Source organism: Monodon monoceros, unplaced genomic scaffold (genome assembly GCF_005190385.1).
Source record: "Monodon monoceros isolate NGI ecotype Baffin Bay Population unplaced genomic scaffold, NGI_Narwhal_1 Super_Scaffold_7, whole genome shotgun sequence".
Lineage (NCBI taxonomy): Eukaryota > Metazoa > Chordata > Mammalia > Artiodactyla > Monodontidae > Monodon > Monodon monoceros.
In genome coordinates, this window is record NW_021703784.1 from 54805508 (window position 1) to 54817779 (window position 12272).

General features: G+C 38.9%; 1 protein-coding gene across 2 annotated transcripts in view; it reads right to left on the reverse strand.

Annotated features, from left to right (window-relative positions):
- The window catches only part of UVRAG (UV radiation resistance associated), a 317590-nt gene that overhangs the window by 221974 nt on the left and 83344 nt on the right, over positions 1–12272 (reverse strand). For both annotated transcript variants that reach the window (XM_029209194.1, XM_029209195.1), the window contains one exon: positions 9569–9654. In XM_029209194.1, the coding sequence (XP_029065027.1) occupies positions 9569–9654 (86 nt within the window). The remainder of the gene's footprint in view (positions 1–9568; positions 9655–12272) is intronic.

Here is a 12272-nt window from a genome sequence, read left to right on the forward strand (position 1 = left end):
AAAACAGTATGTTATTTGCACTCTTTGGGAAAACAGTATGTTATTTCTTAAAATTAAAACTATACATGCCCTTTGACTCAGAAATCCTACTCCTGGAAATTTAATACACAGAAACAAAAACATCATAAATATAAGGATATATACATATATAGATATTTACTGCAGTATTCTGCATAATGGCAAAACAAATAAAACCAGAGCCAGAGTAAATATTAAAAGTCTATCAACAGGGTAATGATTGAAAAACATAGTACACCCTCACCATGGGCTATTATGAAATCATTAAAACAATGAACTGAAGAGATTTGTACATGGAATGTTAAACAAGAAAAACAAGATGTAGAGTCATGTATATAATATCCACTCCAATTTTGTAAAATAGCAATTAAAACTCCTAACATACGTACATAAATATGCATATAGTGATATCTATAACATCTACATAGAGATCATAGGAAAAAATATGAATATATACATAACAGATTGTTAACATGGGTACATGGGTGACTGGGGTCATGTGAACATGTGTTCTGTGTTTGGATGGTATCTTATTCAGTTCAGGCTGCTATAATAAAATATCATAGACAGGGTGGTTTATAAACAGAAATTTATTTCTCACAGTTCTGGAGGCTGGGAAGTCTAAGATCAAGGCACCAGCATTGTTGGTATCTGGTGAGAGTCTGCTTTCTGGTTCACAGACAACCATCTTTTCACTATAACGTCACATGGAGAAAGGGACAGGGTCTCCCTGGGGCCTCTTTTAAAAGGGCACTAATCCCATTCATGAGGGCTCAGCCCTCATGATCTAATCATCTCCCAAAGGCCCCACCTCCAAATGCCATCACATTGGGGATTAGGTTTCAATGTATGAATTTGGGCTGGGAGGGACCACAAACATTCAGTCTATAACTGGTGGTTTTGGTAGTGAGTGAGAAGGGTTTAAGGAAGAAGACAAGCCAAAAAGTAAAAAGAAAGGGGAAAAAAAACTGCACCTAAAATTACTCCAGGGCTTCCCTGGTGGCGCAGTGGTTGAGAGTCTGCCTGCCGATGCAGGGGACACGGGTTCGTGCCCCGGTCCAGGAAGATCCCACATGCCGCGGAGCGGCTGGGCCCGTGAGCCATGGCCGCTGAGCCTGCGCGTCCGGAGCCTGTGCTCTGCAACGGGAGAGGCCACAACAGTGAGAGGCCCGCGTACTGCAAAAAAAACCAACCAAACAAACAAACAAACCAACCAAAAAAAAAATTACTCCAGTACTTTGTTAAAATTCTATTTTTGTAAGTATATATGTGTCTTTCTGTGTATGTGTACATATATGTGTGTGTATGTATAGAGAAAGATAAATAAAAATAAAATGTGTTATTATACATAAATATCAATTTTAACTAAAATTTACATTAAATGACTAAACTTTTTCACTTTAAATTTTGATTAAAAACCTTTCTAAAACTTGTCACATGCCCCTGCTTTCTCACACAGACCTTAACAATGACAACTTTATATTCCACTGATGATTTGGTATCAACATGGCATAATGGAAGAAAGCACATGCACATGCATTCTTTATTCAAACCTGCTTTAACACTTATTTATGGTGCTAGACAAGTCTTTTCACCCTTCTAAGCCTCAGTGTCCTCGTCTGTTAAATGGAGAGAGCCTTAGTGAAAACTAACACGGTGGACTTAATAATTCTCATTATTAACTTCAGTTATGAACTACAGTATGGAGATGTACGTGGGTAAAGGACTGAATGCTCACACACAGAAGAGGTATGCTAGCTACGCTTTTTAACCTAGTCTGTCTCTCTTTACAGCTGGTCTATTTCTCTCTGCCCTCCTTTTACATGAAGTAGTGACAGAGGACTATTTACAAATCCAAACACTGTAAGTATAAAGATAGGACAGTAGCTAATATGATTTACCACTCAGTTATATTCCAGAATCACAGAGTAAAGCACAAACAGAGCAAACTATCAGATTTTGTTTCTCCTTGCTGTCAGTGTGTCTACCTTAATAGTAATCCTCTTAATTCCCCTAATTTATCAAAAATGAGCACACAGACACTGGGTAGGAGCTTAGTCTCTACCAAGAATAGAAACACATATGAGTCTTAGTACATAAATTTTGTGACATCTTTTGCTTACGGCTGGGTTCTTAATTATATTCTCTATACTTGCAGTTACCTCTTAGGGAGAGATCATTAGCGGGGGGGGGGGGGGAGGGACCCTCCCTGCAAACCAAAAGTTGATTATCACATTCAGAATTTAAAGATTATAAACAGTTATGCCCTTTCACATGTCATCCTCTCTGTTTTCTAAACATTACTGCAAGAACAATTTATTTGATATGAGCATCTCCCTTTTATAACTGGAATTTTTAGGAGAAAGTATTTTCTGTCAAAGTGGGGGGTGGGGACAGGGCAACAATCTGCCTCCAGACAGCCAGAGAAAGATCCTCCAGAAAAAAATCTATATAAGGAATAAGATTATAAGCCACAAAATCCTGAAATCCCACCAGACATTATATGGAGGGCAGTGGCAGAAAGAAAAGAGGCAGCTGAAGGTCTACAGATCTGATTATATTTTCAACACTTTTTCCATAATGGTCGAGACATTTTTTACAACTCTCATTTTACCAGGTGCAAACCAGAAATAGGAAAAATAAAACCCAGTTCTCTGTAAACTTGAAGAATAGCTTGATTTGATCAATCAAAACAGCATTTATTACCTGCTTAATGTATTTGATATGCAGCATCATAGGACTAATAGAAAGATCAGTAAAAAGAGGATTCTTGCCTAACAGAGCTCTCAGTTTGGGGGTGCTGAGCGGAGAGCGAATCAGACAATGAAGAACTAATTACAACACCATTACGTGCTCGGAAAATGCTAGCTACTAAAACTGCACAGGCAGTGGCAGGAGGACTTGAAATAAGAACACTAGTCCCTACACTGTTTAGAGCTAGTGTTTAGAGTGAACAGCAAATTAAGAAGTATGGACTTTATCCTGTATGTGATGGCTCAAAGATTTCTAAGCCCAATGAGTGACAAAACCGATGTATCTTTGGTCACTCTGGCAGCAATGTGGCAGATGAACTGTACTAAAGCAGTGTGAAAAATAATAAAGTAGTAAAACATACTGGTTAAGAACATGGGCTCAGGAGCTAAACTGGGTTTAAATACAGGCTAACATGAACTAGCTATACGACCTTGGATAAGCTACTCAACTGCTTTGTGCCCGTATTTCCTCATCCGTAAATATGAATCAACAGTTCTTACCACATGGGGTGTTGTAAGAATTAAAAGAATCAATTCATGTAAAGCACTTAGAATACTTCCTGGCACAAAGGAAGTGCTCCATAAATAATACCTATTAACTGCATGAAAGAAAAACTGGAAGTAGGAAGACTAGCTAGGAGGTCAGGAAATAGTCCAGGAAAACAGAGGTGAGAACCAAGAAGGCTATGCTCACTAGCTGCCTGAGATGATGATACTACTAGAGAAACCAGGGAAAAGAAAAGGAAGAGGAGGATTAAGCCAATGTATGTAGCTCCAGACATGTTAGGGTTGAGGTTCCCACAGAACATGAAAGTATAACTGTCTAATGGTCATTGGAAACTACAGATCAGAACTCCAAAAGAGAAGTAGGAACTAGAGACATAGATTTGAGAGTTATTAATATGTGGACATGGCAGTTATGAAAGACAGTCCTAGGGAGAAAGAGTAATGCAGGATCCACAGGACCTAGGGCTCCAGGATCACAACAGAATCCACAGTAACTCCAACATTAAGTGAGAATTGTCAGTAATATAGAGAGGAGAAAATATAGCCATATGAAATAATCCCTTCCTTCAAGTAGTTTTCAATGCCATCAGGGAAGACAAGACATGCACATGTTAAACAATTTTTATCACGACTGTTAAAGGATTAACAAAAGTAATTCTAAAAAACAGAGGTATCGGCATTAGACTGGCAAGACGGAAAGGGAAATTATGCTTAAAATTGTAAAACCTAGTGGTAATATAAAAAAGGAGCACGTGCATAGAGAAAAAAGCTAATTGCAAGATGGAAGAAGTAAAGGGGAAAATGAAAACTATTATTTATTGAATGTCTACTATGTGTCAGTAACTGTCCTACAATCTTTCAATTACTTTACCTCATTAATTCTCATAATAATTCCTATGAGACAAATATTAACCCCCATTTTACAAGAGCAGTTTGAGGCATACCAAAGTTAAGTAACTTGCCCATAGTTTTGCATCCAGTGATGGGCATACGGCAGTTTAGGACTGGAACCTGGATGGAGGGCCAAAGCCCATGGTTTCTCCACCATATTTCCACTTATTAAACTGGCAAAAGTAGGACATGTCAAAAAAGAGGGAAAAATAAATAAATAAATAAAAAGTATACTCAGGGGCTTCCCTGGTGGCGCAGTGGTTGAAAATCTGCCTGCTCATGCAGGGGACACGGGTTCGAGCCCCGGTCTGGGAAGATCCCATATGCCGCAGAGCAACTAGGCCCGTGAGCCACAACTACCGAGCCTGCGCGTCTGGAGCCTGTGCTCGGCAACAAGAGAGGCCGCGACAGTGAGAGGCCCGTGCACCGCGATGAAGAGTGGCCCCCGCTTGCCACAACTAGAGAAAGCTCTTGCACAGAAATGAAGACCCAACACAGCAAAAATAAATTAATTAATTAATAAACTCCTACCCCCAACATCTAAAAAAAAAATTAAATTAAAATTAAAAAAAAAAAAGTATACTCAGGGACTTCCCTGGTCTCACAGTGGTTGAGAGTCCGCCTGCCGATGCAGGGGACGCGGGCTCATGCCCCAGTCCGGGAAGATTCCACATGCCGCGGAGCGGCTGGGCCCGTGAGCCATGGCCTCTGGGCCTGCGTGTCCAGAGCCTGTGCTCTGCAACAGGAGAGGCCACAACTGTGAGAGGCCCGCATACCGCAAAAAAAAAAAAAAAAAGTATACTCAAAGAAAACAGAATTAGTCTCACTTATTTCACTACCATAGAGCCACCTTTTTGAGAAAGTATAAAAGGAAAAAAAAAATAAAAACAAAACAACAACAAAAAATTTTTAAACACTAAACATAATCTTTCAATTCCAGAGGACAGGTAGGATTTACATGTATCTCCTTGCTTCCAGTCTCGTCCCTCAGGTCTCTTCCACACTGTCACCATGGATAGAATTCAAAATCACACACCTGAGCCTGTCACTCCTCCTCTCTTTATAATCTTTCAACAACTCCCTCTCACGAACACAATTAAAAAAAAAAAAAAACAGACCCAAAAAAGAGAAACCTGTTTAGAAAGTCTAGAAACTCCTTAACCTAGAAAGAATAACAATAAAAAGAAAAGCTAACTTCTAAATTAAAGGCTCACTTATGATTCATAACCCTACGTTTCTCATTTCAAAACTGTAAAATAAATGAAATTTCAAATGCCAGTTAAACAGCAACATGGACACCTTGTGGTCAACATCCTAAAGTATCAAATGTGACAATGAGTGAAGTGCCTCCTAAGTAAATGTCTGCTTACATGAAAAATAATGCTTAATCCAGAGATTTACAAGGGTTAAGAAGCAAAAATTCAGTTACCATCACACATACCGAATGTAAACTTTGAAAGAGCTGCTCTTACTTTGGCAACATTGGAATTAGTCTAAATTCCTAACTATTGGCAAAAGAATAAAACCTCAGTCATTGTTTTCCTACAAAATGGTACAATGCATCCATCTGAAGGGGCTATAATGCCAGGGTCTTAGGTGCTCCAAAAACAGCCTTTACTTAGTCAAAATTTCCTATTTTTTGAGTGACATTTACACATAAAAGGTTGAGGGTAGAGATGCATACTAGTGGCACGAAAACACAGGAAGAGTTATTAACAGGAGACCTGGGTTCTAATCCTGCCTCCAAACAGCACTGAGAATTTTGTGGAGTAAGTAATATTAAAGAATTCAGACTGTGTGTTTTCACATAAAATTACAGATCAAGAAGTAACAATTCAGGACTTCCCTGGTGGTGCAGTGGTTAAGAATCTGCCTGCCAATGCAGGGGACACGGGTTCGAGCCCTGGTCCGGAAGATCCCACATGCCGCAGAGCAACTAAGCCCATGTGCCACAACTACTGAGCCTGCGCTCTAGAGCCCGCGAGCTACAACTACTGAGCCCGTGTGCTACAACTACTGAAGCCCGTGCACCTAGAGCCCATGCTCCACAACAAGAGAAGCCACCACAATGAGAAGCCCGCACACCACAACAAAGAGTAGGCCCCGCTCGCCGCAACTAGAGAAAGCCCACGCGCAGCACTGAAGACCCAGCGAGGGAAGGAGAGAGGGAGGGAGGGAGGGAGGAGTAACAATTTAAAAAAAAACAAGAGGACTTCCCTGGTGCCACAGTGGTTAAGAATCCGCCTGCCAGGCTTCCCTGGTGGCGCAGTGGTTGAGAGTCCGCCTGCCGATGCAGGGGACGCAGGTTCGTGCCCCGGTCCGGGAAGATCCCACATGCCGTGGAGCTGCTGGGCCCGTGAGCCATGGCCACTGAGCCTGCCCATCTGGAGCCTGTGCTCCACAATGGGAGAGGCTACAGCAGTGAGAGGCCCGCGTACCGAAAAAAAAAAGAATCCGCCTGCCAATCCAGGGGACATGGGTTCGAGCCCTAGTCCGGAAAGATCCCACATGCTGCAGAGCAACTAAGCCCGTGTGCCACAACTACTGAGCCTGCGCTCTAGAGCCCACAAGCCACAACTACTTAAGCCCGTGCACCTAGAGCCTGTGCTCCTCAACAAGATAAGCTACCGCAATGAGAAGCCCACGCACCACAACAAAGAGTAGCCCCCGCCTGCTGCAACTAGAGAAAGCTTGCACGCAGCAACGAAGACCCAACACAGACAAAAATAAAAGTATATATAAATCAATAAATTTATGAAAAAATAAAATAAATTAAATTAAAAAAACAAGAAATCATCAGGAAAGGAAAAGGTATATTTTTAAAAATTACTGCATCCAGGAACAATGTTGCCTGAGTTAAGGACGGGAAACTATAAACAAAATTGATCGGCACAAAATTAAGTTTCTCGGCAACCACTTTATATATATCATGGCAAAAACTGTGGGAAAAGAAAAACTTTTGCTTGAGCAGATACATGACGGTTACTCTGAACTGCCTGAATCACCAGAGAAAGTTCCATTTTACTCATTAACTTTGACAAGTACAATTTAAAGTTTCTAGCTCCAGAGTAACTCTCTGAGTTCAGGTAATTTACTTGAAAAATAGACACTTGGTCTGGTTCAGAAAAAGTATATCTGTGTTACCAGCTATAAATGATTTACACGATGGTGATGAGCAGGCCACTGTTAATAAGGCAAGTCAAATGGCTGACACACCTGAGGAATCTAGAAGGCACGCTAGAAGTGAAACCCCCAAGAGACATTTCATTGCAAAACCAGTGTTAAATAATTAAGCCACTACCAAACTAACTTGATGATTTTGCATTTATGGAGGGTTCCACGATTTTCAGAAATTTTCTCCATCATTATGCTATGTGCCCCTGACAACCACCAGTCTAGGAAGGTAAGTGAGAGTGTGAAAAGGGTTTGCAAAATTTGCTTGCCAGAAAACCTTCATACCAATCTCCAATCTGGCTCTACTTGCTATGTACCCCCTAAGATAAGTAAATCATTTAATGCTCCTTGGCCTCAGCTTCTACATGGAAGACAAAAGCTGATCCCTGATTTGTGAACACAAAAAACTTCTAGGAGAATAAGATAACTGATGTGAAAATGCTTATAAATTAAACAAATTTGAAACATCACTGCTTCCACATTTTGGAACAATTAGAGAGGTTAAATGAATTAGGATAAATCAAGGATAATTAAAGTCAGAGTCAGGTCAATCAAAGCATTCTCCATTATATCAAGTTGATTCCCAAGATCCCACAGTCTTTCTTCAGCTCCTATTCTCCTGTATCACTACAGTACAGAGCCTTCAATACTCCTTAAATCTCTAATCTCTCAGATTCTATGATGGTACCTTTCCTAACTCCTCCTCTTCTCACTGACTCTGTATTCCCTTTTCTTTTTTTTCTTTTTTTTCTTTTGCAGTACACGGGCCTCTCACTGTTGTGGCCTCTCCCGTTGCGGAGTACAGGCTCCAGATGCGCAGGCTGAGCGGCCATGGCTCACGGGCCCAGCCGCTCCGCGGCATGTGGGATCTTCCCGGACTGGAGCACGAACCCGTGTCCCCTGCATCGGCAGGCGGACTCTCAACCACTGCGCCACCAGGGAAGCCCCCCTTTTCTTTTAATTCCACTGATTTCTCTAATGAGATCACACAATCTCATACTTGGAAAATATCTTTAAAAATTATATTATCTATACTCTCATTTTACTGAGCAAAACAGGCCAAGAAATATTAGTCTCTTCCTCACATTTCAAACTATTTCTGTACATTCCTCTTTTCAATACTTAAAACTCAATGTAGTCCCAAACTGAATAGGCTCAAAAATAAGAGTTATAAAATAGACACCTCCTGCTTTCTATCTCCACCATCCAATTACTAAATTCTGTCCATTCTGGCACATACCCTAAGAAGTCAAAGTGAAAGTACCTCTCAGGTAAGAGTCAAAAGTCATCAAATGTGTGTGGTTACTTTAGTTGAAATCATTGTCTCTTTAGAGCATTTTACATAGTCCATGTCAGCAAACTCTCTACCATTATGTACAGTAAGATTCAAGATTTGCAAAGGAAAAGCCCATTTCATAATGTTTAAAAAATAAACAATCATCCAGTTGGATAAGAGTCCAATCATCCTTCTGGGCTCTTCCTCTAGTAGATATATAGAGAATGTCTAACGGTCTGGAATTTATGATGTGTTATGTAAACACTAGGAAATACTGCCAAAACCGAATTTCAATGAATCATCTGTCTGAGTAGGGTGAACACAGGTTGAGTGTCACTCTTAACTTTATTTTAAATTGCATTTATTTTGGTAGCCTGCCTCCTGGGGGAACGTCCCTGATGATCTACCACATTGAAAATTAAAACCAAATTTAAAAATCTTTCCAAATTAAGCCCAGACATTATGAAAATATAGAGCTGAGGCAGTTAATCCTCTAAGCACATGAGATTCACGCAGAGCTCCTTTGCCTTGCCAAATACGATTCTTTTAAGATGAACAGCAGATCAAAACTCTAAGCTATGTCTGGGGCTATTGAAGGGGTTTTCTAGTAATGCCACAGTTGTTAAAGTTTTGATAAGTCTAAATTTTGTACCTCTGGTTGCTGCTCTTTATTGTGCAGAAGACCGGAAACAGCTCATGTCCCTGTTTTAAGATCGCTGGCTTCCAATCACTCTCTCCCACTGTCCAGAGGAAAAAAATGGCTTTCCAAAGGCTTTGTAAAAGAGATAAATCACTGTAGCTACAAAATGTATGAAGCTCTCACTAAAAAATGCTAAGTCTGAGTAACAGCTTCTAAAGACTCCATACATTTCCTCACATCGAAATGTCACAAACTCAGAATGAGGAAGATTCTTGACAAAATGCAAGAGGACTCTAAGAAGTTTCTTACCGCAGCAAAGAGAAGACATCATAAGAATTGCGAACACAGTTCTGATCCACCTGAAGAAGAATACTCTTCTGAGCATCTGAATAACCCTAAAAGACATTAATTAACAAATTAATCAAAGTAAAACAAAATATGTGTCCAAATTAATCGTGATGTTTGTATTTTTAAAATTATGATTCAATAACAACTCAGTAAATTCAAATCATTAAGAAATTAGAAAAAAGTTAAGAAACACTTTCATATAATTGAAGTTTAACTTTATAGGCAAGTGAATTTAAAATAAATTTCTTCTAACATTTTCCCACAGAAACAATGTTTCACACTGTAACTTTTGGTGAACTTCCCAGGGAAACCCCAGAAGTCTTTTTAACATATTATGTGGCTGAAGAAGATTATTAACAATAATATTTCAAGTATGCCTAGCCATCATATGTAATGTTTTTATGGAGGAAAAGGCATTCCAAGTTTTAATTAGGAATACCAGAAACAAGTATTTCCACTCAGTGGTGTAAAGGTGGTGGCAGCAAGGATGGTTTCTAGAGAGAACACAGCACAATTCCATAGGAAGAACAGAACAGCTATCTGGCATTTCAGAAAGGCAAAGTAAATAGTAGTTAAGAAAAAAGGACTCTGGACTCAGACCACCTGGATTACAGCTTAAGCCCTTAATACATCAGCTCTGTAATCTGGAACAAGGCACCTAACTTCTTTTAGTTTAACTTTGGTTTCTTCATCTATAACATGGAGATGGTAATATTATCTACCTCACAAATTGTTGTGGGAATTAAAAGAGCTGATATTTGTAAAGTCAAAGGTATGTGATAAGCCTGTATAAATGTTTGCTATAATGCTAGTATAAGCATTTTCTAAAAGTTACATTGCTGCACACATTAAAAGGTTATTAGGAGAATATTATAAACAACTTTGTGCCAACAAATTTAACAACTTGGATGAATCTTTGAAAAAATACAACAAGACAAAACTGATTAACAATAAAACAACAATATCTATGACCCAGCAATCCCACTACTGGGCCTATACCCTGAGAAAACCATAATTCAAAAAGACTCATGTACCAAAATGTTCATTGCAGCTCTATTTACAATAGCCAGGAGATGGAAACAACCTAAGTGTCCATCATCAGATGAATGGATAAGAAGATATGGCACATATATACAATGGAATATTACTCAGCCATAAAAAGAAATGAAATTGAGTTATTTGTAGTGAGGTGGATGGACCTAGAGTCTGCCATACAGAGTGAAGTAAGTCAGAAAGAGAAAGACAAATACCGTATGCTAACACATATATATGGAATCTAAGAAAAAAAATGTCATGAAGAATCTAGGGGCAAGACAGGAATAAAGACACAGACCTACTAGAGAATGGGCTTGAGGATATGGGGATGGAAAGGGTAAGCTGTGACAAAGTGAGAGAGTGGCATGGACATATATACACTACCAAACGTAAAATAGATAGCTAGTGGGAAGCAGCTGCATAGCACAGGGAAATCAGCTCGGTGCTTTGTGACCACCTAGAGGGGTGGGATAGGAAGGGTGGGAGGGAGGGAGATGCAAGAGGGAAGAGATATGGGAACATATGTATATGTATAACTGATTCACTTTGTTATAAAGCAGAAACTAACACACCATTGTAAAGCAATCATACTCCAATAAAGATGTAAAAAAAAAAAAAATACAACAATATCTGAATAACTATTTTTTAAGTGAATAAGTAACTGAAAATCTTTCCACAAAAAAAAAGTCTAGGTCCAGATGGGTTCACTGAACTATATCAAACATTTAAGAAATATCATCAATTTAACACAAACTCCTTCATAAAACAGAGGGTAAGGGAACAATTTCCAATTCATAAGACCAGCATTACTGATACCAAAACTTATCTCACACACATACACACACACAAACACAATTATAGACCAATATCCCTCACGAATATAGACACAAAAATCCTTAGGAAAATATTAGCAAGTAGGACCAGCAATACGTTATAAGGACAAAATAGTAATGCATCGTTATTGACTGAATTTATTCTAAGAATGTAAGGTGGGTTTAGCATTTAATATCAACCAATTAGCAAATAAGTGAAGCAATCATTATAAGCCTATCTTGATGGGCACACAATTATAAAGATGTAACTTGTGATGACAACAACATAAAAATGGGGGAACATAGCTATACGGAAGAAAAGTTTTGTATAATATTAAAACTAAGTTGGTATTAATTTGAACTAGACTGTTATAAATTAAGATGTTAATTGTAATTCTTGGGGCAACCACTAAGAAAATAACTAAAAGATATATAGTAAAAGAAATGAGAAAGGAATCAAAATGTGAGAAATAACTAACACAAAAGAAGGTAGTAACAGAGGAATTGAGGAACAAAAAAGATGTAAGAAAACAAACCGAAAAGTGGCAGAAGTCCTTCCATCTGTAATTACATTAAGTATAAATGAATTAAACACTACAATTAAAAGGCAGAGATTGGAAGAATAGATTTTCTTTTTAATGACCCACTATATACTGTCTACAAGAGACAAATAGGTTGAAAATGGAAGGACAGAAACACAAATAGGTTGAAACACAATAGGTTGAAACACAACAGGTTGAAAATGGAAGGACAGAAAGATATTCCATGTAAGCAGTAACCAAAAGAAAGCTGGAATGGGTATACTAATATCAGACAAA